Raw genomic sequence first — 26,377 nt, forward strand, 5'->3', positions numbered from 1 at the left:
GTAATTCCGATTTTTTAGGCCAGCAAGATATGCAGTTTACTATCCTAAGAGCTTCCCACAAAACAGATCAAGGTTCTGCCACGCTGCCTGCTTTTCCGGCTTTGTACCACACGTACTTCTTGTTTTACTGTCATAGGCTCAAAAACCCCTATTTGATCTTGGACATGGGAAAACCTGGGCTGAGCCAGTTATATCTTCCATTCACAAAACAATTGGATAAAAAAAAAAAAAAGAACAAAACCCCAAATAACCCCCCCCACACCCTCTCAGAATCCATCTTGATGCTGAATATTAAACAACAGTTGGGAATTTTAAAGTGAGCAAAGGGCTATGTTGATTCAAGAGTCACTGGTCTCTTAAATCGATTTCATTTATCCATTAATCTGCAAGCTTTGAACACATCCTTCATTTCATACTTCATACTTTCTTGCTAAATAAAGAACATCTCGAAACCTTCAAGAACTTTAGAGTGGTCAAATGTAAAGCAAGGGGTGGTTCTTCTGAGAATCCGGACAGCTGCTGTGGCAGAATTGTTTTCCTTCGGCCCCTTTCAGTGGGTTTTCTCTCTAGCAGCTGCTTTTGTTTTTTGTTCATGCACCTCCTTCCACTTCCCCTCCCCTAACCCGTTACAAAGTTGGGGGCTCGGGAGCATGATGAAACACAAAGCCGCGCTTGTTAAAAATTTGAGTCAATCTGGGCTAATAGCCAAATTTAATTCTAAAGACCCATTTTGGAGGCTCAGCACTAAAATGGAATCTAGTATAGGGCTGTTTCTAGGACACCATGTCCCTTTGGCAGGAGGGGGATGGGGAGGGGAACTGAATTTGATTCTATTGGCCACTATGTTTTAAAGATTTGATACATATTAAAAATAAACAGTTTCCCATAGAGCTAGGCTACAAAGAGATTAGCTTGAAATAATTTATGATTATGTGAAATCACAGCATGATCTATATCAATCATGGTATGATTCTTTTATCTTTCAGACCACGATCTAACTAGACCTTATGTCTCTAGACTTAGGCTGAATCTAGCATTTTTATGGGCTTCTAAAAGAAACGTCCAGCCTAATGATCTTCATGTTTTAGGATTAAATCCATTAGAAATATCTAGTACTTCAAAGAATAATTATTGGGAAAGAAAAATCATCCAATTCATAATCCCTTCTTCACGATCAGATTTCCCAAAGTGACTCTAGAGAACAATTTTAATAAGCTAACTTCAATATATCACTCTTTTTCTAGTAAATTATGTGGTAGTTATGGAAAAAGCTCTCTTTTGTGTTCTATCGTCAGCCCCAGAAAGATTTAGGAATGATGGTCATAAAAGTGAGACTGCTAACTTGAGAATGATCGAATTGCACTTAAACATGAGGGAATAATCGTGCAAGAGTCTGCTACGCCTCTACTGTTTCTGTCTCATGTTGGTTCTCTAGCCCAACTGCAGATTAATTAGGATGTAAAGCTAATTATCTATCCTTTTGTGCTGTCAACTCTGAAGTGGCCACAAGAGTCCTATGTGGCATGATGTCAAAGACAGCAACTGACGCTGGGCACTTCCCATGTACTGACACAGTTGCCCCGTGCATTCCTTACATCTCATTTACTCTTCATTGACAACCCAGGAGATGGTTTGCTGGGTGTGGGGACTGGCTGGGAAAAGCCAAATAACTTGCAAGGGAGGGGGTACTGCTAGGACTGAAATCCACGTTTATTGGACTTTACAAATTATTCTTAACTATTTAAGCTTAAAGTTAGATTCAAGTCCAGGTAACTTGAAATATTCAACTTCATTTTTAAAGTTAGCAGGGAAAAGTGCCTCAAAGAATACCAATCAATGTCCTTCACTTCCAGAGGACTCTGATTTATAGCCTGTTCATTTATACTTTACATACAATTATTACAGCTTAATTCTCTGCTTTACCACCATCAGTGGCAGAACTCTGAAAATTGTGAGAAGTCATCATTGAGAACACAGATGAGATTAGAGAAAATTAGGAAAATTACACACTAAAAGTCCAAAGCACAGACATTTGAAACCACTTAACACATAGGCATAATTCCTTCCTCCCATTTCTTATATTGTAACATGGCACATGAGTGACGTTCATTATGAAAGGTCAAAATGCATGTGTGGTAGCAGCACATACAGGAAATCTTTGTGCCTTCCTCTTAAATTTGCTGTGAACCGAAACTGTTCTAGAAAACATTGATTGAAACCTACAGATATTGCCTTAATAAATGATCAGGGTTAGTATCACCAGTCATGAGATACAGTGGCATCATGTGTCCCCTGGTATGATATGCTACAAAAGGCACAACGACATATCTGTGGCATTCTTGTACAACCTCAGTTTAATCACAAGAAAATGTCGCACAGATCCAAATTTCCAAATTGAAGGATATGCTACAAAATACCTGACCGATGCTCTTCAAAAGAGCTGAAGTCGAAAGACAAGGAAAAACTGAGGGCCCGTCACAGGTTGGAGGAGACTAAAGAGACATGACAACTAGCAAAATCCAAGTGCTGTAGTTTACTTAACAGCCCTGTATCAATGTCAATTTCTTGGTTTTGATCACTGTACTCTGGTCATGTCAATTGTTATGATCAGAGGAAGGTTGGTGAAGGGTATATAGGAAGTCTGTGCTATTTCTACAACTTATTTAAAATTATTTCAAAATAAAGAAATCTTAAATTCAAATATTATCTCAGAAATATCTGCCTTAGAAATATTTGAAACATTCTGGTTCTGTGAACACACAGCTGGCACACAAATACCTATTTAAAAAATGAAGAAATAGGGCGGTGCCTGTGGCTCAGTGGGTAGGGCGCAGGCTCCATATACCGAGGGTGGCAGGTTCAAACCCGGCCCCGGCCAAACTGCAACAAAAAAATAGCCAGGCGTTGTGGCGGGTGCCTGTAGTCCCAGCTGCTCGGGAGGCTGAAGCAAGAGAATTGCCTAAGCCCAGGAGGTTGCTGTGAGCTGTGTGACACCACGGCACTCTACTGAGGGTGACAAAGTAAGACTCTGTCTCAAAAAAAAAAAAAAAGAAAAATGAATAAATACTAATTCCCATTTAACGTGACAGTACCACCCTGGCAACAACATTTTCTAACTTTTTACTTTAGATTTACAGAATTATATCTTATAGGAACATAAGTATCCGTGAAGGAGAAGCGCTCTCCAACTTCTCAGCATCGACACCACGCTTGTTAATTTCTTTAGGGAAGAACCAATTATACAGCAGAGGTATCAAAAAACTAACCTGAAGCATGCTACTGTAAGTTGTAAGTATTAATAATTTACTCTCCAAAGGGCCTTAATTTCTGCAGGACAACATAAACATGTGGAAGTTACAATGGGACACTTTCATATTCATATGTAATGTGTTACAAGAGGTTAAAAGACAGCGAAGATACCAGCAAACTGAAAACACCATCTGTAACAAAAGCTTTTGATAGAACCTTATAGTCTTCGATCCACGAAATACACAATAGCTAAAACACTGACTATTTTCCATTGCTTACAACTACTTTTCAAACCAAACAGGAATTGTTCTATGCATTTTACGTACATGTAGCCATGTACCACATAATCAAGCATAACAAGGAGATAGTGTGTTGTTCTTTTTTTTTTTTTTTGATTGGAAAAATCAAGGCCCAGAGAAGTTCATTTCAAGGTAACTGGTTTTTAAATCCAGCAGTCTGACTCCAAAGCTGGCTTTCCAAACCATAAAACACCACAATAACATCCCATCCACACCTTAGCTTCATACATAAATATACATAAATGTATAGAAGTAGTGACTGCAGTACTGACGTACTAACCCAGTGGTTCAGAGACAAGGTCAGAGTTCTTAAGGGCCCAAATTAAAATAGATTCATCTCTTAACTTCAATCGCTAGCCTCCTCCTTGCAAGATCATAATTCTTTCTTAGGTACCTACAGGTGAGTGCTGTCTAGTGGAAATTTTTGCAATGATGGGCATTTACTATATTTGGTTGTCCAGAATAGTAGTCCCAACCTCGTGTCTCTACTCAACGTTTTAAATGTTGTTAATGTGGCTAGAGAACTGAGTTTAATGTAATTATAACCAATTTCAATTAAAATGGCTAGTGACTATCACATGGGAAAGACAGCTATAGAGGCCAGGAAGGGTCAAATCGTTTTGACTCTTTGTAGTTATTTTTCAAACCAAACTCACTTCTAAAACCAGGCTCTGTTTTCACGATCATTTAACAGCTCACCAGCCCCTCACAAGCTCTACTAAAATAAAATACCACCAAGAGTTTTAAATAAACTTGAGTTCTGTGGTCTTACTGAGTACTTGCCTGGCAAAATCACCACAGCAGGCTCTGCTATAAATTGGAATATGTGACTCACGAAATGGAGTCAAGTCAATGAAAACATTTCCTGAAGAAAACCCATTACGTTGCTCCCTGCACACTGAGGATGCAGTTTGTTTCCAAAGTGCTGGAAAAATTTTCAAGATAAGGTAAACGTGAACACCACTCACCAGTAACCCATCACCTGGTTGCCCTGAAATACTGCCACAGATTATGACATTTAAGACATCGCTAACCCCCAAGGCTCTCCCCCAAGTGCTAAACACATAGGGTGTTCATTATGTCCTTGTCCTATCACTATTTTCTTATCATAGATGAGAAAGGTGAACAAGCTTACCAAATAATGGGCTTAATCTATTAGTAAATCTGAGAATCGAATCTGAAATTTTGACCTCCTACTTCCAAAATTCAATTCCAAAACATCACTTAGTGTACTAACAATTTCTCTGCAGCTTCTCTAGTGATGTATGCTCCACTGAAAAGTAGCTCTATAGTGCCAGACAGCAAAGTGATGCCGAACCCATCAAAGATGTAATTGTTGCCACTGTTTAAAGCAGGTATTGCATAGAATGCTTTATTCATTAGCATCTAAAGCTCAATTGTGGAAACTCGCTTTGCCCCCCCCCCAAAATCATCTGACCCCTTCCATTACTTTGTTCCTGATTATTTTGATGTTCAGATGAGGTTTGTGCCTAGAACAATTCCATAAAGACTAGAAACTAGATGTGTTTGAAGCAATCCTTTTGACAGATACATCTGGGAGGAGGTATTTTTTCAAATTTGAAAAAAAAAAAAAATCGAATTAAAACTATCTAAACAGGAAAGCCAATAATGTGAAGGCAAAAGAGAGAACTGAAGTCTGGCAATGTAAGAAATGGTTGGGGTACTTAGCTTAGGGAGGGCAAGAATTTCTGCTTTTCCTGGTGAAAGGACATCATAAGAAATGCTCGTTTCATTTCACAAGTACCACTAGGAAATTATCACTTTCTGCATTTAATACCGTCTTGGCTATTTAAAAATGATTCTCCATATGGTTACTGTAAGAAGATTAAAGATTTCTAATGTAATTTATTTTATTTCTATCTTATGACCCGAAGAAAACTTCACAAGATCTGTGAGATTCTACATCCATCTTATATCAGTGTGAGGAAACTATATCTTTTAATTACTTTTTAGATGAAAAGTATTGAATATTTGTAATCAAAAGTTTCTATGGCTAAGAACCCTATGTTTAGAATTGCTCCATGGGAATCCTCAACTAGCATTTTATTTTCTCAGTAGCCAGGGGGGCTGATCGGAGCCATCAACAAAAGATGTGAACTCAGAAACACAAGCACACTCTGTCAGGGAGTTCCACAAGGGCAGAAACAGATAAAAGAAAAGCTCACAATTGAAACAAAACAGTTGTCTCATGCACTGTCTCCAAGTTTTAGGAATGGGGATCTAAACAGAAAAAAGAAATGGCATCGCTTATGCCTCCAAAGTAGAACATGTTTCTATCACCAGTGGGGATGCATGATGCAGTTCAGACTCAGATACCGCTACATAAATTGTTCCTCCCTAATTGGGCATGTGAAATGTTCTAGAGGTCCCAGTCATTTGCAAAATAGTCAAGTATAAAAAGACAGCAGGTGAAGTCATTCAGAGAGCCTGGAAAAAAAAAAAAGACAGCAGTTAATGGCCCACGAAGTCCAGCATCTTCCCCTGAGGCTCTGGGACACCCAACTCTAGGCTACTGGATAAAAAATAATGCAGCATTCGGGCGGCGCCTGTGGCTCAGTGAGAAGGGCGCCGGCCCCATATGCCGAGGGTGGCGGGTTCAAACCCAGCCCCGGCCAAACTGCAACCAAAAAATAGCCGGGCTTTGTGGCGGGCGCCTGTAGTCCCAGCTGCTCGGGAGGCTGAGGCAAGAGAATCGCGTTAAGCCCAAGAGTTAGATGTTGCTGTGAGCCGTGTGACGCCACGGCACTCTACCCGAGGGCGGTGAGGCTCTGTCTCTACAAAAAAAAAAAAATAATAATAATGCAGCATTCTGCACTGCTTACATTTGTTTGAAAAGAATATGCTTTCATTAATTTGTGTGTATGTTTTAAGGAGGTTCTATCTTAAAAAAGAAAAAAATAAATAAAACAAGACAGCAGATCACCTTAACAGCAGAGGGGAGACACAGGTAGACCTCAACATTCACGTCCCGCGCTGTGCAGCTCAGATGAAAAGCCCGCCTCCTTAACTGCTGTTGGCTCCAGGTGCCCTGCGTCCCATCAGAGCCCAATTCAGCACTGCACCCACCAATTGCTGAGAAATATTCCACCAAGGTCGTTGCATTTTGTTAACCTGGCAAATGCACCTGTAAACGTGTTTTTAAATATTCCGATTTTTTAATTAATATTAAATCATAGCTGTGTACATTAATATGATCATGGGGCACCATACACTGGTTTTATAAACAGTTTGACACGTTTTCATGACACTGGTTAACATAGCCTTCCTGGCATTTTCTTAGTTATTGTGTTAAGACAATTATATTCTACATTTACTAAGTTTCACATGTACCCTTGTATGATGCACCGGAGGTGTAATCCCACCAATCACCCTCCCTCTGCCCATCCTCCCCCTTCCATCCCCTTCCTCTCCCCATTCCCCATATTCTTAGGTTATAACTGGGTTATAGCTTTCACGTGAAAGCCATAAATTAGTTTCATGGTAAGGCTGAGTACATTGGATACTTTTTCTTCCATTCTTGAGATACTTTACTAAGAAGAATATGTTCCAGCTCCACCCATGTAAACATGAACAAGGTAAAGTCTCCATCTTTAAGGCTGCATAATATTCCATGGTGTACATATACCACAATTTCTTAATCCATTCGTGGATGGATGGGCACTTGGGCTTTTTCCATGACTTAGCAATTATGAATAGGGCTGCAATAAACATTCTGGTACAAATGTCTTTGTTATAATGTGATTTTTGGTCTTCTGGGTATATACCTAGTAGAGGAATTATAGGATTGAATGGCAGGTCTATTTTTAGATCTCTAAGTGTTCTCCAAACATCTTTCCAAAAGGAATGTATTAATTTGCATTCCCACCAGCAGTGCAGAAGTGTTCCTTTTCTCCACATCCATGCCAACATCTCTGGTCTTGGGATTTTGTGACATGAGCTAATCTTACTGGAGTTAGATGGTATCAGTCTGGGCAAGAATTATATGAAGAGGACCCCCTGGGCAATTGAAGCAGCTTCAAAAATACACTACTGGGACCTGATCAAACTAAAAAGCTTCTGCATAGCCAAGAACACAGTAAGTAAAGCAAGCAGACAGCCCTCAGCATGGGAGAAGATACTTGCAGGTTATATCTCTGACAAAGGTTTAATAACCAGAATCCACAGAGAACTCAAACGTATAAGCAAGAAAAGAACAAGGGATCCCATCGCAGGCTGGGCAAGGGACTTGAAGAGAAACTTCTCTGAAGAAGACAGGCACACGGCCTACAGACATATGAAAAAATGCTCATCATCTTTAATCATCAGAGAAATGCAAATCAAAACTACCTTGAAATATTCCAATTTTTAAATGATGGAAATTGAAAATGACATTAGTGCTTTAAAGCAATAATCTTCTGTTAGTTCTCCAAACAACTGATGTAATCAAGTCATTCACTGAAATGCCAGTGAAATGAAAAGTCGCTAGATGTGAGCGAATTATGGACAGAGGTTTTTATAGCAAACTGTAGCTATTTTTAAATCAAGTAAGCATAGCCTGCCATTTGAAGTACAAAGTTACCATGGGAACGATAACATATACCTTGTCTCCTTGATCCTAAAGAAAATCTTTCATAGGTCATAAATTTATAGACATGATTGAACGAAGCACCGTATTTGAGACCGAAATATATAAGAGACTAGAAACTGTCAGGCATTCAAACAATGCCTTAATTCATCTTCAGGTTCCTGCGAGGGGGTTGCCAGGCTTCTGAAGAAGGAAGTGCAAGTAATGGTGTCTCATGATGTTAGTACAGTTACTGACATCATTTATGGTTTATTCTGTGACAACTTACGGGTTTAAGTTTTATTGCCAATCATTTCTATTTTCCTAATTGCATTAAACCATCAGTGGTAATTTCCTACATCCAGAAAATGCACTTTTGGGAAGGCCCCATGCTTCCCAGTTGAATATGTTTCAACAGGATGTTACTCGCAAAAAATGCAACATTTAGGTATTAACAGAACTAAAATCTGAAAACTGCTAAAATAGCCAGTACTATATAGACATGTGGTAGAAATGGAGACCAGTGTTAGTATACTCTATCCCCAGAAGAAATGCTTCTATGAACACAATCGAAATTTCTATTGGCTTTTTTTTTTTTGAGACAGGGCTCACTACGTCACCCTTGGTTGAGTGCTGAGGCATCACAGCTCACAGCAACCTCAAACTCTTGGGCTTGAACGATTCTCTTGCCTCAGCCTCCCAAGTAGCTGAGACTACAGGCGCTCACCCCATAGCCTGGCTATTTTTTGTCGCAGTTGTCATTGTCGTTTAGCTGGCCCAGGCCGGGTTCAAACCTGCCACCCTTGGTATATGGTGTATGTGGCTGGCATCATAACCACTGTGTTATAAGCGCCGAGCCTATTGTTTTGCTTTTAGCCATTGTCATAATTCTTCTGCTCACAGGTATGTCTCCCACAAGCCTGTGGGCTCTTCAAGGCCAAGGACTATCTTATTCATCACAGTAGCCACTGCCCTTACAACTGCACTGGGGTGATGAATTTGCACAATGAAACTTGGGAAGCTGGCTAGAAAGCAAGCTATGCCTCAAATAATGCCTCTGATGATACCAATAAAAACAATAATATCACAGCAAATAACTACCATGGCCACTGAGAGCGTGGCTTTCAGCTGGAGCAGTCTTCTGTCTCCTCTGGTATCACTATAGCTGACCATGACAATCAGAAGACAGTAGATGTTTTCTGCAGCATTTATGGAGACCTTTCCTCATGGAGATGGAAGCACAGAAAACTCCCATTTACCTGGGCAAATTTTCCTTTCCTTTTTGGTCCCTTAGCCCCTTCAATTTCTCAACTCTTTTTTCTTTCCTTGGAGAAGCCATCTAAACATTCCTCAACTGCAGGGAAAGGTCAACAGAGGCCAAACTTTTCAGAGTGATTTCAAATAATATTATACTGGTATGATAGACATCACAGAGAGGAATTAGGCAAATGGGCTGGAGGTGGGGTGTGAGGTAGGAAGAAGTTCTTTGGCCAACACGTGGCTCTATAATTTTTTTTATAACACTTTCAAAACACCTACTTTCAAATATAAGCATAAATACTATAATAAACAGGTTTATGATTACTTGCTATTTCTGACAAGGATGAACTCTCAATTCCAAGAAACCAAGGTATAATACAACAGATTTCCACCATTATTAACTTCACTCTCAAAAAGCAATATTTTATGTCAAATGATGCTCATGGATGTTTAACAGTTTTACAGAAATAATTTAAAAAGACAACTTTCAAAAACCACTACAGAAGTGTCAGTATGTGAAGTTATATATTATAAATTTTCAGTTAGTGCATCTTACTTTATATAAAACACTATGACCTCAAGGGGAAAAGAATTTTTTTCCAGCATGGCAGTCAATGTGTTAATTATCTGGAAGTGACATTTCAGTTAACTATATGGGGAAAAACATTTCTGAAACTCTTCTCTAATCAATTTTACATGCCCATATTAAACCACTGAGAGATGCCTTTATTAAATATAAGTGAAAGAACACATTGAAATAACTAGAGAACATCCCCCCACCTTTATCTTTTACACTCACTCAGACCAGCGCACCACACACCTGCAGGGGAGAGAACGCACAGAAATCAGCACTTACGCAGGAGAGCACCTAGGAGGTGACTCTGCTTCTCCAAAGAGCTGCTGAAGGGCAGCATCCCCCAGCTTGAGTGTATTTCAGATGGAAACCTAAATCCAGAGTCCTTTGGAGACTAATCAGAATGAGGCTATAGTTACATCTGCAAAGTTTCAGAAGAAAAAGAAGAGGCTGGAGGAAGGAGCTGGGAGGAGGGGGGAGATTGGTGTGCTCTCACCTAAGGCGCACAATGTAGGGATCTCTGGCACACCTCCTGGGTGAAGGGCTCAACTTGGACTTCACCTAACAAACACAAACCATGTAACCTAATTGTAGGTACCCTAATATTAATCTGAAATTATACACTTGATCTTAGTCAAAAGACTGAGAAGCGATTATTCTGAAATTATATATATTATACACACACACACACAATAAACAGAAAGAAAAGGAATAGGCAATTTCTTTGTCTTATTGCAGTATCAGGCTGGAAATGGGCCTGGAGGCAGGTGGTATTTAGACCACCACCTTATCTTTAGCTTGTTGGAAAAGTAGGCCTTATTCGATTAACCATATGAAAAATGCCATATTTGTACACCAAAATAGTCAAATATTGTCTATTTATTACGTTTCAACCTAATATCTGCACCAAGGGTTGGGCATATTGGGCAAACATGAACTTAATCAGCCATTGTACTACTATTCTTTAGCAGGTCTCAAGAGAAAATAAAAAGGTTAAACCTATTGCTTGAAATGATGAATGAGAAAATTGTTTCCCCACTTCAATTGTTCGATGCTTTCTTCTGCCACATGAATATTTGAGAATTTGCTAGAAAGAGGCTTAAATGAAACCCTTCTAGTACAAAGAATTTTCCAAAGCTAATTATAATTTTATATCACATATGCTATCATCATTTATGTCATTATTCTTATAAAGAATGCCTTGTTCGCAGTTAAGAGTTCACTATCAACTCAATTATACCAGTAGGTCCATAATAGCACCAGGGATGAGTGACAATCAGGACTAGGTTTGTCTGTAGCAGAGGAAGATTTATCCTGAAAGATACCCTTCAGAAAGGTACCACATGAACTGGGCAACTTCTTCTATACCGGGGTCCCTTTATTTGATGTCTAGAATCTCTTACCCTATTTCAGCCCAAATCCAAAACTTCCCATGTGTTTTAAAGGTTTGTGACAATTGTCTTTCATTACTTCAAAAGGTCAGTCTAACTATACGTTTCTGAGTCTCAGCACTCTTTTTTAATTTTTTTGAGATAGTCGCACTCTGTCACCCTGGTAGAGTGCCGGGGTATTATCATAGCTCATAGCAACCTCAAACTCTTGAGGCTCAAGAGATCGTCCTGCCTCAGCCTCCAGAGTAGCTGAGACTACAGGCACCTGCCACCACTACCAGCTCATTTTTTCTATTTTTTAGCGGAGACAGGGTCTTGCCCTTGCTCAGGCTGGTCTGGAACTCCTGCGCTGAAGGGATCCTCCCACCTTGGCCTCCTAGAGTGCTAAGATTACACACGAGGCAGAAAGTCCAACCGAACAGGTTGAGGTTTCTAATCAACAACCCCACTCTATGTGACAGATTTTTGGTCTTAAGTTTTCTTTGTAATGATATTTCACTTGTCATGCCGTCTGTCGTGAATTACAGCGAGAACTACAATTCAATCATAAAGTAGAAATATCATTTTGCTCAAACCTCTGAATGCTAAGATAATAAAAAGATCTTAAAAAAAAAAGATCTTAACTTACACGTCCCAATTTAGACTTCAATTTTCAATTCTAGAGTTTCTACATTGAGAGACCATCCCAAGACAAAAACATGACAAAAATAAGTTAATCTTAAGAAGGGATCCTTATGCCTGAGGCCTTTCAGGATTATGCAAATCTAAATGTCTCTAAGTGCACATATGTTGGCTAGTGGGGGATGGTGCTGCCCCAGGGACAGGTGGTACGTAGAAAATGCCTGATAGTCCAGTTTGGTTCTGTCCATCGTCACCAGCTAGGGAGCAGCAGCACCCTATGACAAATGGCATTTCCAAAGACATGTTTTAGGAGAATTTACATTTGTGATTTCTGTTTGTCCTCAAAAAAAAAAAAAAAAAAAAAAAAAAAAAAAAAGTTTGAGGCCTTGTTGAGGAATAAGAATATTTCTGTGAAGTGATGGGTAACAGCCGCACACATAATCTCATTTGACAGCTGAGTAAGCTGCTTTCCGGAATAAATCAAGCTCAAACTCCAGCCCAAGTACTGGCCTCCTCTTCACAGGGTGAGCAGCTATGTAAAATATTCCAGGAGAATTTTTCCATTAAACTCCTTAAGAAAACTAGGTAATCTTGAATTGACCAAGAAAATTTCCTTTTTCACAAGTAACATCACCAAACATGGAAGTCGCACTGCATCGGAGAGCTCCAGTTCATTCTTTCTTGGTGACCTTAGCTGCATGGCTCTAAGGTACTAGCAGAAACTTACCTTTTTCCCTTCTCTTTTAACTAAGAGTTTGCATCTTGAATGTAAACTTGGTCTTTGTAATGGTGCTAATTAGGTCATATTTTTCTGGTAAAAAAAATTTCATTTTAATATATCAGGCATTTTTATTATGATATGTCAACAGTTGGTTTAAGTAAAAACACCTCATACCACTTGTGGGTTGTCTGCCCAAGTTTTACCATAACACTCGCCACATGGGGTTGATGACAGGTGTTAGTTACCTTGCTGACTATCATCACTGATTGCAGAGCACTTCCAGGACAGAAGCTATTTCACTAGTGTCAATACCAGGTGTGTTTGGTACACAGTAGGCTCGCTCAGGAAATCATCCTTCTATTGCAAGCTTAGCACTCTGTCCAATAGATACGTGGTGAATGGATACAGTATTGATCCTACTTTTAATGGACTGCATGTTACAATTTCACTGTCACCTTCAATGCCCAACTTTCTTCAGTGGAAGGAAATTCTCTACAGCTAACTTAAGGTCTCTTTCCTCTTTTCTTTTGTTCTATAAAAATATGAAAACAGAAGGATCCCATCTCCAGGACATTGATAAGGTTCCTTCTTAGCTAAATAGTGAACTCTATCATTGTGTAGAAGTTTTAACATTCAACAGGTGGCTCCCAAGACTCACAGACTCCCTAATTCTGGAGAAAACATAAGGCAAGCAAATATAATTTTGGCATGTTCCCTACTAGTTGTACCCTCCACTGGCAAAAAGATTGTCCTTTTGAATTAATAGAAGAGCAAATTTGGCTTCCCATTCTGCATCAATGACAATAAAATCAACTTCTTTCATGAAAATAATGGGAAATATAGTAGAAGGAAGCCGCTAAAAAGAAAACAACAACTAAAATTCTGTTTAGAAACTGGATTTTCACTCCGTGATGATGGATTCTGTTTTGAAATTCTATTCAAGCATGCCCAGGCACGTAATGTGTTCTATATGTTTATTACTCTGTAGGGCCTGGGATATTATCACAGAGCCACCATATGCAGCTCTTATGACCAGGCTGGCATGTGATAACTTAGAATCAGCTTCCCCACTACAGCTTCTATCTTCATCTGAACAAGTCTGTCCATCCAGCTGGCCTTTTGAAACACTTCTATGGAAAGGAACCGTGAAATTCCATGGAATTAAATTTGACCTTAATTGGTTTATTTTTTACCTTTTAAAAAAGCCACAAAAGCATGAGGGACCCAGAAGTAAGTTTTTAAAAGATGGGCACAAACATTATTGGGGAATGTAAAAGAGCAGCTGAATGTATGAAGAAATACGCCATATACACAAATGGAAAATTCAATGTAGTAAATACATTAACTGTTATAAAATTATTCTACAAATTCACTGCAATCCCACTCAAAATCCTAACAGGGATGTTTGTGCAACATGAAAAGCTGATTCCAAAAGCAAAAGATCAAGAATAGCTCAGACACTTTAAAGAAGAGCAAAAGAAGGAAACTTCTCCTAAGAGATAGCCTAGCTTATTCTAAATCCATAGTAATTATGACAGTGTAATATTAGTACAGGGATGTCAAAATAAACCCAAGAAACAGGATAGAGTCCAGAGTACTCACATATAGGAGGGAAGTGTGGAGATAAAGACATAATCAGTAAAAAAAGGATGAATTATTAAGCATTTGGTGGTTTCTGTGCAGGAAATTAAAAATTAGAACAGAAGATTTCTACCTTGCACTACACCAAAAAAATAAGATCTCAATAGAATAATGATTGAAAATGAAAAGTATAACCTTAAAACTTTCTTTTAGAAAATACTACTACATCTCCATGACCTCAAGGATGAAACAATTTTCCAATGAAAAGTATAACTTTAAAACTTTCTTTTGGAAAATACTAAGGAATACAACATCTCCATGACCTCAAGGATAGAAACAATTTTAAAAGAAACCAAAAATAAAAAAGCATGAGTCATAAAGGAATAAAGGAAAGGACTGGTAATTAGGACTTTATTATAGTAAAAAATATTCAGGACAAAAGATGTGTTCAACAGAGTTAAAAGATTAGCCACAGAAAGATGATGATATGGACAACATATTTAACCAAACATTAGTATCCAGAACATGTAATGAATGCTTATAAATCCGTAAGAGAAAGACAAATAAGGATATAAATGGAAGCAAAAACTCAAATGGCCAATAACCTACCTCAAACTTTCAACCTCTACAGCAGGGTGTCCAACCTTTTTTCTTTTCTGCTGCACATCTGAAGAAGAAGAGTTCTCTTGGGCCACACATTAAATAAACAAACACTAATGAAAGCTGACGAGCAAAAATAAGTTCATGCATCATTTTTGTGACACCTGACACCACAGATGAGCAAAACAGGCCTCAAACACTCTGCAGGTTAGACAACCCTGCCTAGAGAAATTCAACATGAAACACAATGGAACACCACTTCATATATCTCGGGTTTGTGAAAAATTAACGTGACGATATCAAATGCTGGTGAGGATGCCGAGAAGCTAGAATGTTCATATACTACTGGAGGGGCTATAAATTGATGGTACCGCTTGGGAAGCAGAGTAACATGATCCAGTGTAAAGGCAGCTCCACGTGATGACAAAGCATTCATTTTGCTAGCTGCATCACTACTCTAGTCAAGACAACAAAATTCTTCACTGAAGAAATGTAGGCAAATTATTATTGTCTAAATCCAAACATCATGAGAAGAAAAGTTAATCTCATAAATGCAACTTTCTCTCTAGTCCCATTTTCAGGATAAAACCCAAAAATCACCCCAGGCCTTTGATCAGATCCTGAGTAAATATGCAACACCTATAACTTGGTCTTTATTCACAGCTCAAAACGTACTTTCTGTTTCTGAGGTGGATAATGGGGATACAGATCTTGGTAATCTCCCAGCTGTAGGCATGTTTTTCACGGACCTATCTCATCTCTCAAATGTTTTCAAAGTCCTTCTCACAGCTGCTATGTCAATGTTTTCCACTTAAAGTAGAGGGTAGTTACCAGTGGTTTATGCACTCCCTAGTGTGGTTTGAGAAATGAAGGCCTTTAATAAATGCTTTTAACCATAATGGTTTAGAAGCAGGTCTATTTCCCAGATAGAAAACCTCCTGGCGTTTTAAAATAATGCTATTATAATGCTGAGCAAAAGCTGCTGGACACAGGAGTTCATGCTGTATTATTCTACTTACATAAAGTGTAAAACCAGGCAAAACACGCTGACAGAAATTAGGGGTGATTACTCTTGGTGGGTGGGTACCTGAAAGGCAGCTTGGGGTGACTTTCTAAGGGGCTGGTAATGTTCTGCTTCGTAATCTAATTGCTGGTTATGCTGTAAAAACTTAAAGCCGTATATTTAATGATTTTCCCACTTTCTGTGTACATATCTTAGTTCAATTAAATTTTTAAATGATTTCATAATATTTGTGGCTCTTACTTGTACCAGAAGATAGCATCATCTAAAGAGCTCAAAACAGTTTTTGGGAATACAGTACACTGGCTTTGCAAAATGGTAATAACTCACGGAACGGAAATTCATCCCTTTAATGGTCTGAATTTTATTTCACTTACCATGGAAACTGTCAGAAATACCAAATGAGAAAACTAAAAGAAAAATATAAAGTGCCGCCTCAAATAAAGTTATCATAAGAACTTGAATTGCATTGCTAATTACATCTCCATTCTTTGTTCATTGTGGGAAGAAACAGGTGCCTGCATTTAAGACCCCTTCTTAAAATCCACCATTTAAACATTTTCTTTTCAGAGAAATCTCGTGAAACATTTCTCAAGCTAAAACAGTGACCGGATGCACATACAAAACAACAGGCCTTCTAAGCTCCTCTGACCTTCACTTCCAATGTTCCAGCTCTTCTCACACTGGAACTATTTTGCAAGTGTGCTCAGATCTGTCCGAAATGTGCTGATTTATGGTCTCCATTTGGGCGGAGGAGTTAAGGTTGTGGGGGCAAGGAGATGGGAAGGGAAAGGCAACTGATGGCCAGAGGAAAAGGGTCTCTAAACAACAAGGGGAAAAATCAGTCCTTTCTCTTCCAATTCCTTTGTCTCTCAAACAGATGGGGAAAAGTAATGAACACATGACCACAGACCCTAAGGACGGAACGGACAGGAAGGTTGCCTTAAAGGCTTAATCTGGGTAGATTTGATTATAGCTAAGGAGATGAATTCTAAATTTGGAAAGGCCATTAAGGTAATTAAGGATGTGACTAGATCCTTCATGTCTTTCTACTTAATGAGAATAAAAGATGATGAAAATTATTTGAGTAAGCAAAAGAACTTCTTAGATTCAGTCCTTTCAGAGATAAAGCACACTAAGCATTAGACTAGAACAAGTTACCAAAGAAAGCCAGAGTATTTCCAGGGGAGGTTGCCTCATTATTGAGATGGTTTAGGCACCATTTTACTCCCCTCAAAAAGAATGAATTACGGGTCTACAAGGTTTCCCATTATACCTTCAGATTCTTAATGGTGGAAAATGATAAAAAGCAATAGAAAACTTTCTTCAGAAAAAAAAAAAAAATCAAGCAATCCTTTGGCGAGGAAAAAACTTTTACCTAGAGATCCTCCCATTCCCCAGATGTGCTCAACAAAGTCTCAACTACTCAGCTTTTAATGATACTATGATACTAAAGATACTATGAAACACAAAAGGTTTTCAGTGCCTCTTACTCTTAAGCCTTGGTTCTCCATGTGTGCTTCTCCCCATTCTCCAGGTTACTGGGCAATGCTTGGAGACATTTATGTTGTTTCAACTAGGGGACCGTCACAGCATGTAGTGGGAAGAGGACAATGAGATCGTAAACATCCTACAATGCACAGAATCATCCCCCCATAACAAAGAATCATTCAGCCCAAAATGTCAAAAGTGCTGAGGTTGAGAAACCCTGCTCTAAAAGTCTACTTTAACAAGAAGAAAAATGGTCTTTTATTATTTCAGTATCTATCTTCAGTTGCTCCAGCTCCAAAGAAAACGGTAGAATTTAGCAGTCTTACAAATACCAAACAAATACACAAGCAAATACTAAGCTCAACTCAAGATCTACTCTATTTCAAGGTCATTTGCAATAGATCTTGTTATATACCATGTTCAAATATACTGACTTATATGTAACCATTAAGAGTAAAATTTTAACAATCAGGTTTAAATACTTTTTCTTTTGGCAGATTTTTTCTCAAACCAGGTAAGCAATTTTTACTTTTAGACATAAAAATCCCATTTTCTGGTTACTGGAAAATGTACTCTTCTTTTTCATTCAGTGGTCAATGTATCTGTCAGGTGTAATTATTACATGTAAATATCAAGCTATTAAAATGGATTTTTAAAAAACTGATAAAGAAAATGAGAACACTAATTACCTAACTATATCGCTTGGAATAAACAAAGGAACATTACTACAGATCTTATAGACAGTATAATTAAACATAATACAAAAATATTATCAATAACTTTATACCAATAAGCTTAATAATTTAGATAAAATGTACAAAGTGCTTGAGAAATACAACTTTCCAAAACTGATACAAAGAGAAAGTCTGAATAGTCTTCAATCTATTAAAGAAATGTAATTCATAACACTTCCACAAAGAAAACCCCAGACCCACATGTCTTCATTGGTAAATTCCTTCAAATATTTAAGAAAGAAATAATACCATTTTTAAAATTAATTATCAAATTGGGTGGCACCTGTGGCTCAAAGGAGTAGGGTGCTGGCCCCATATGCCGGAGGTGGCGGGTTCAAACCCAGCTCCAGCCAAAAACCGCAAAAAATAAAAAAATAAAAAAAAGAAATTGATGATCAAATAAATAGACGAGGACAAGGCTCCATTCCAACTTTCAATCCCTCTGAAATCATACCAAAGATCACCCATATCGCTTTCCATCCATACTTTCTTTCCTTCCCTATTTTACCAAGAGACAAAATTAAAAACTTTGTTGCAAGATTCATTTAGATGTAACCATTTGTAATCAACTAAAATTTGTTCCTCTCATCTGGCCTTCAGTCGCCTACCACATCTGATTTTCTGCTCTCCTCCATATCTACTCTCTGCAATGGCCAGGCCAGTTTCTTCAGAATCTCACCAATAAAAATCACTACTACATCTCTTCCATCAATGACCCTAATCCCTTCCATCCTTCTCGATGCACCTCAAATCCAAGTCTCTGTCAGAAGCTTCATATAAGACACAAGGTTTCACCCTTCTCCGAACTTCTATACTTTTATTTAGAACTTTGCAATTAGACATGATTCTTTATCTTGGAGGGTTGCTTTTATCCTCTTGGGGAGACTGTCATATCCCTCCAGTTGTCACTTGATTGCTTGAAATCCCTTCCTGACTGTATGGCCAGCAGGGTAATGAGCAAGTTCTTGCCTATCACTTCACCATCAAGCATGGCCTCAGCTCTCCCCACTCCTCGACTCTTCATTGTGCTCCCACAGCAGCCTCTACCATGGCCCCTGCTTTTTCACATCTGTCCCCAGGGCCTGGAATATCCTCTCCCCAACACCCAGACACTCTTGACATCCCGACCTCCCCATTATCCAACTCATCCTTTGAGACTCAGATCAAAAGTAACTGCCTCCCTGGGATTTCCTCTGTGAAATATTACCTCTCCCTGTTTTCCTCATATTCTTTTTCCTAAAGGACTTGTACTTACTTCTATTTACATATTTATCTGCCTTTCTGAAATGCCTGTGGTTATTTGAGGACAGAGTCTTGTTTATTTTTTGCTTCAAGACTTAGCACAGTACTTGGCTCATCTGTGCAAGACTCTGAATGCTTGCTGAGCAAGCAGCTGTCATAGTCCCTTGGGAGCCCCATGGTGATGGCCATGTGACAGGAACTCAAAGACTTAGAGACCGGTACATGCTTAATTGCATGGCATTGCGGTAGGGTCTCACTTAACCCTAACACACAGAGAGAATGGAAACAGAAAGCTGCCATTGCCTTTTAATCCTTAGGGCAATGACGAGTTTCACTGAAACAAAGTGCTTCACCCCAAGCTTTTTCAGAAATTCAAAAACCTGACAAGAAGGAACTACTTTTCAGCAGAGAGAGAAGAGTGTTTTATAACATCAAAAGCAAAAAGCTAAAGGCAAAAAGATAATGAAAGGACATTCCAACTGCTCTTTAAATTGTTTTTGTGTCTGTGTACGCCTGTGGCAATTAAGTTACTTCTAAAGCAACCTCGAGCTCTGAAATTCTGTTATTCTGCGATAAAGGTATTAATACTACTAAAGAACAATAATGTCATTTGCCTTATTTAGCTTAGCATAGTTTATCATGGAGTTTGTAATATGGCAACAAATATTACATACATTGAAATCCATACATTTACAATGTAGATAGAGTTTAATAAAATCCTCATTTTAAAAACAAATTTTGTGAAGCACTTAAAATATGCCGATCATTTGAATGAACACTGGGACGCAACAATGAATACAAGAATCTCTGCTCTTGATGAATTCGGTATTTGAACAGAAAAGGAGGCATCTTAAAAACACTAACAAGTTAGTTAATCGTATAGTCAGAAAAATCACGCTTAAATTATCAAGTGGATAACAATGGCTCAAAAATACAGTAAACGCAAGATGGGCTCGATGTAACAAATTCAGGTACTGTGACCTGGTTGTTTGTACCTTCACATTAACCGGAAATCTAAAAAAATACAGTGGATGCTCTCTTACCGATGTTCACCCAATGGAATGCACCCAGTTACCCCACATTCTTCTCTTTCTAAACCATACTGACCACTGTCCACAGAACTTGGGGTCAAGGCTCCTCTCCAGGACATCAATTGTAGGAGAATGAACACCATCTTATAAGAACAGAAAGCGGTTCAGGTGCTCATTAGTCAGCAGGTGTTGGACCTTGAGCATTTGTGGCACTTCAGGGTGGGGGTCAAGCTCGTGGGGAGAAAGAGCATGTGATCTTTAAGCACAGTAGCCCTTGTATGTGATTACTGGGCACTTCCCACACCTGTTATGTATTGTCTCAATAAATAGCCACGGCGGAGGTACAGGGCTCTCCTGTACCTCTGGTGAGCCTCACTTCTTACAAGCTTGTACTTTCAATCAGCGTCCTGCCTGCTTCCTTCGAGAGGCTCCGACAATCAATAAACCACTTCTTCCACCAGCTGAACTGTATACTTAACAAGAGTCATTTGTGTTTGATCCCAAACCTGCTTCTGCCAGTTGTACTTGTTACTCTAATTTTAATTCAATGTTACATAAATTAATAAAATATGAGTGCCAAAAGAGTTTTTCTTTCTTTAAAAACCAGGTTGACCGCTTTGGAAAGTCTTCGCAAAAATGAATAACTTAGGCTGGACATGGTGGCTCACGCCTGTAACCCAGCACTCTGGGAGGCCAAGGCAGGTGGATTGCTTGAGCTCAGGAGTTCGAGATCAGCCTGAGCAAGAGTGAGATCCCATCTCTAAGAAAAAATAGCTGGGCATTGTGGCAGACACCTGTAGTCCCAGCTATCAGGGAGGCTGAGGCAAGAGGATTGCTTGAGCCCAAGAGTTTGAGGTTGCTGTGACCTACAATATCACGGCACTCTACCCAGGGCAACAGAGTGAGACTTTGTCACAAAAAGAAAGGATCGGTGGTGCCTGTGGCTCAAGGAGTAGGGCGCCAGTCCCATATGCCGGAGGTGGTGGGTTCAAACCCAGCCCCAGCCAAAACCCACAAAAAAAAAAAAAAAAAGAAAGGATTAACTTGAAAAAATAGTTACTGAAATAAGTATGGGCAAGACAATTTTAAAAGTTTAAGGGGATTAGGGATTCTGCACACTGTTTTACTCCCAATGCCTTTAAGTTTTCATTCCACTTTAATACAAATCTGAAACTGGAAATCAGAAGCCAATTAATGTTGGCTGTGATCAATGTCAGAAAGACTTCTAGGAGCTCCAACCAGGGCTTTACACTCAGAGCAAAGGCCTTTACTTTACCACAAAATAGCAAGTTAATGTCTAAAGTTAAATAAAATATTTAGCACACATATGTGGTCCTTTTCATGATATAACACTTTGACATTTTCAATAACCACTTGATCCTAGACGCAGTAGGTAAGGATCTTTTCTAAGAAGCCCTCGGAGGGGCCAAGTGGTTAGAGCAAAAATATAGTAAAGAGTTAATTACTTTCTGTTTGTCACAGACAGTACTCTCTGGTATTGGACTGTGAGATTTATTCAAAATGTCAGTCTGAGATTAGAAGGGAGCTCACTTCTAAGACCTAAGGGTGGGTGCCTTACTAGATCTGTAGATGGTGGGGGAGCTGACACATTCTAGGAGCACTTTCTGCCAGTTGTTCACCAGTATACCATTTCTTTGCCTCTGATGCATCTGAATTGCAGAGGAAACTCCCAGAACTAAACATGGCAGGCATGGGCATTCAGCGTGCTTCCTTCTGAGTGCTGCCTTTGAAGGTGGCTTGGGCCTCAGTATAGGGGGAAGAAAAGGCTCCCTGGTGCACCAGTTCTAAGGAGAAGAGGGCAAGAGAAGCTAAAGCTGGACGTGTTAAAGAGGGTGAACACTATAGTTTCTTCCAAGTTCCCTTGGAGAAGAGCCAGTCACCCTGGAGGCGGGCACATGGAAGATGCCAGCATTTAACCCAACTACAAATGATGTCTGTGATGCCAGCTTAATGGAACCAAACAGCGTTTAAACAATCAGGGAGCTGTTTCTCATGTTCCCCCCACCTCCCCGGCACAACATTATTTCTATTTCCCAAATTACACACTTGTAGATCTCTAAAGGTCCAAAGAAATAATTTTATCAAATCCTTTTATTGAGATTAAGAGAAAATGATTTACCCAAGATCACACAGCTGGCAGGCAAGCTGGGGCAGGCACCTGTGCCTCTCTGGCCTGTCATTCTTTTCCTTCAGGGACCAGCGGCATCAGCACCACCTGGAAGCTTGCTAGAAATGCAGAAACTTAGGCCTCACCCAGGACCACTGATGGTCAGATAATTTGTATGCACGTTACAGTAAAAGAAGAACTGCCCTAACCCAAGTTTTCTAAAATGTTATTTAGTGAAAATGACTGATTACTTTTGAGTTCACAACCTTTACAAAAACTTCCTTACCTTACCAAAATGGGTCGAAACAATTATTTTGGTGTTTTGCTGTATTTGATCACTTCATATATAATTGTCATTTAAAATGATAAGCAACTAGTGAAACAAAATCAGCAAGTCTCTCTGGATACATAAGCCATATTAAAGCAGGATGGATACTGCACAAATGCCTTATAAGAAGTTATCGCATGGAATTCATTTAGTTGCAATGTCTTCAGGATCAAAATTCTGCCAGGCAATGTCAGTTCCTTCAGATAAAGCCAGGGTATGTGCATGCACACCTACAAAATATGTGCAGCCAAATGTGGAACCTTTCAGCCAGAGAAATAGTTTCCACACACTCATTTCGGTGGTGTACTGCATCAGTATCAGCTCATTGTGCAAAACAACCAAAGTTCCTGAATAAGTCAAATGCACTTCAAACATCAATTCAGTTGGCTCATTGCATATACCTAAAATATCCCTAAGAGGCAAATCCATAGAGACAGAAAGTAGGTTAGTGGTTACTAGGGACTGGGCAAGGGGAGAATGAGGTATGACTCCTAACAGGTACAAAGTTCATTTGGGGGGTGATGACAGTGTTCTAACATTAGATATTGGTGATGGTTGCACAGCTCTGAATTTTCTCAAAACCAAACTTTATACACGTAAACATGTGCTGGTATGGTATGTGAATGAATCTTAACAAGCTGGGAAAAAAAATGGCTCAGCATTAAGAAATCCATGTTTTCTTTTAAGTTCCATTGAAAGACAAAATTGTACACCACCACCACTGGTCATTATTTTCTTTCAACTTACAGATTTTAAATAGCTTAACATTTTAGTCCAAAGGGGTTTTTACTTCCACAAAGCTCATCCATTTTACCAATTAACTGATACCAGGTTAAGGAGGTGACTTGTGTAAGAACCAAATTCCCCAACTCAATGGACCAATGGTCAGAATTTTCCCAGCATTAAATTATTTCAATTAAAACGTTCATGAGGGTATGTGCAGTAATTAAATACATCTGGAAAAATAAAACCAGTTCACGGTCCTGTGGTGTATTTACTAAGAATCTACCAAAGGAAATCAGTATGTTTCCCTTTTGGCATAAAGGGAACTTTCTTTCTAATGTAAAACACGAAAAACTAAAACCATGGATACTGCCAGAACCAGTGAAGTATGCACAAATTAACATAAATTGGCAATTGAAGTGTGGAGCCAACAATTGTCCAATACACAAAGTACTTCCTTGAGAACAGGCCTCTGGTTTGGGCATTTTTTCATGAGAACTGCACCTAACTTTCACACCTATTTAAATATAAAGCGGGTCACCAATTAAGTACAGAGTATTGTGAACGCCATCCTGAAGGTCCCCATGTGGTAACGCCACACTCAAATTCGACATACATATCCAAATACCTAGCGTTAAAGAACTAGAGATAACTTTATTTCAAGAAAGTACTTAATGCTTTCTTCAATGGGTAACTGCACCATCTTGCTGACAAGTATTTCCAAAGTGGTCACAAGCTGCACTGCAGCCATCATCTGATATTTGTGTATGAACTTCATTTAAAAGGGAAGTTGAGCCATGTGACTACTCACCTGGGGGCATCAAGAAGAGTGACGACGGGAGTTACAGGCCACTCAGTTTTGCCTTCTTTAGATGGATCTTATCTAGGTCTTGCCTAACTTTTTAAGAAATTTTCCTTTTGGATTCAAGAAATCCTATTTTGATTCCCCTAGTAATTTTTTAAACATGTAAACTATAAAATTCTTTGAGCTTCCTTTGAAATGCAAAATAATGTGCTCTCCTTACTATCTCACACCGAAATTTTAATCAGTATAAGATTACTACCCCCCCACACACACACACAATTAGTAGCAGAGGGAATGTGAGGGGAGGCATATGATTGGGGGGCCAGCAAGCAGTTCCCAAGCCCCACCATTAACCTGCAAGGTTTAAACCCATTCCCCTCCTCATTAGGAATGCTTCACTTGGGGCTCTTGTGGCGCTTCTGGCTGGAGTCTGGCAATAGGGAAGGGTAACCGGGTGGGGAGAGAACACCCTGCCCCACGCGCGGCTCTCACACGTTTCCTAGAGTGCCGCGGATCGGCTGGTTTCCCCGGCGCTCTTTACGAATTTTCCTTCCGATACAGAGTCCCCATTTAACGACATGTTGCTGACCGCAGCATTTCAGGGTGTTAGAAGTGACATAAAGAATCCTACAGCCGCCTAACACCCTCCCCGGACAGGTTGGAGATTTTCCCTCTTCCAAGCTGAGGCTTTCACCGTTGCCATAGGCGTTCCCCTAAGTGCCTGGGAACCCGCTTGGCCCACCGTGTCCACCTTCGGCCCCGCCGCATTCTGATAATTGGAACAGGGGACAAAGAAGAGAGACCCACCCTCTATCACATCCTGCCCCTCTCCTCTGCCACTTTCCTGGTTTCAAAGGTCATGGTTACGAAGAAGAAACCGGGTCTGGGGGATCGGGTCTGTTTCATGTGGGTTTAAGGAGATTCGCATGACGGCAGGGCGAGACAGGGTAGAACTGGAAGCTCGGGCGACACGGAGCGTGTCTTGGGAAACAGTCAAGAAGCTACTCTGTACCAGCCCCTAAAATAAAGCAGGAGCCCGGGACGCGCCGTCTGTTCTCTCCGCAACTCCTCCGGAGGCCCCCGCTCCTCCGCCCCCGCGAGCCGCACTCCTGGGCGCAGCCTGAGTGGGGACGTCCCCAGGATAGGGCAGGGACGCGCACCTGGGCGTTCGGGACACCTGCGCCGCTTCCTGCCCCCACCCCACCTCTCGGCTCAGTCCGGGAGGTAGTCGAGGAGGCGCCACCTGAGCAGGGGTGGGGCGGGACCCTCGGCTGGGCGCGCCTCTCCGGGGAGTCCGGGGGGGGGGCGCGAGGCCGTGGCCGTGGCCGTGGCGCGGGGCCAGCGTGCTCGCTTACCCATGGCTGGAGACGGGCGGGAGGGGCGCGGGCTGCGGCCGCTCAGGCTCCCCGGGGACGGGCAGAGCCGGAGGCACAAGTTTGCAGGTCTGTCGGGCACGTGCGCGGGCCGGGCTCGGGCAGGCTGCGCTGGGCTGTGCCGGGCTGGCGCTGGTTCCTAGCTCCCGGCCGGGGTGGGAGCGCGGCGCTGCTCCGCCTGCACTGGGGGCCGGCCGCGCACAGGGGGCCCTGACGTCAGCGCCGGGGGCTTTGTGCGCCCGGAGCGAGGGCCCGAATGGGGGCAGCGGGCGCGCTGAGGCTGCGGGGTAAGCTCCCGGCTTCCTCTGGGACCCCTGAGCCAGTGCCTTGGGGCGCGGCAACCGGAAAAGCCGGCTAGGGTGGATGGGGGCAGAAGGGAGCGAGCTTCTAGGATCAATGAGGACATTTCCCAGATGGAAACTGTCACAGCTGGAAAGGGCTTTGAGGTCTTAGCAACACCCATTGTACAGATAAGGAAACTGAGGCCACGGGAAACTAACCCAAGGACACATAGTATCCGGCAGTGTTGCCTCGATCCACAGTTCCTGATCCTTTTGTTCAGATATGGGCCATGGGTAGTTACTTAGTTCAGTGAGTCTCAACCCTGTCGAACCTGAGAATCAGCTAGGGAGCTTTGGGAA

The 26,377-nt window shown here is 40.6% G+C and overlaps 1 protein-coding gene across 2 annotated transcripts in view; it reads right to left on the reverse strand.

Moving 5' to 3' along the window:
* The window catches only part of GPM6B (glycoprotein M6B), a 159,973-nt gene extending 133,947 nt beyond the window's left edge, over positions 1-26,026 (reverse strand). For both annotated transcript variants that reach the window (XM_053580622.1, XM_053580624.1), the window contains exon 1: positions 25,719-26,026. In XM_053580622.1, coding sequence (XP_053436597.1) covers positions 25,719-25,722 — 4 coding nt within the window. In that variant the 5' untranslated portion in view covers positions 25,723-26,026. The remainder of the gene's footprint in view (positions 1-25,718) is intronic.
* Between the last annotated feature and the right edge of the window lie 351 nt (positions 26,027-26,377).

Source organism: Nycticebus coucang, chromosome X (assembly GCF_027406575.1).
Source record: "Nycticebus coucang isolate mNycCou1 chromosome X, mNycCou1.pri, whole genome shotgun sequence".
NCBI lineage: Eukaryota > Metazoa > Chordata > Mammalia > Primates > Lorisidae > Nycticebus > Nycticebus coucang.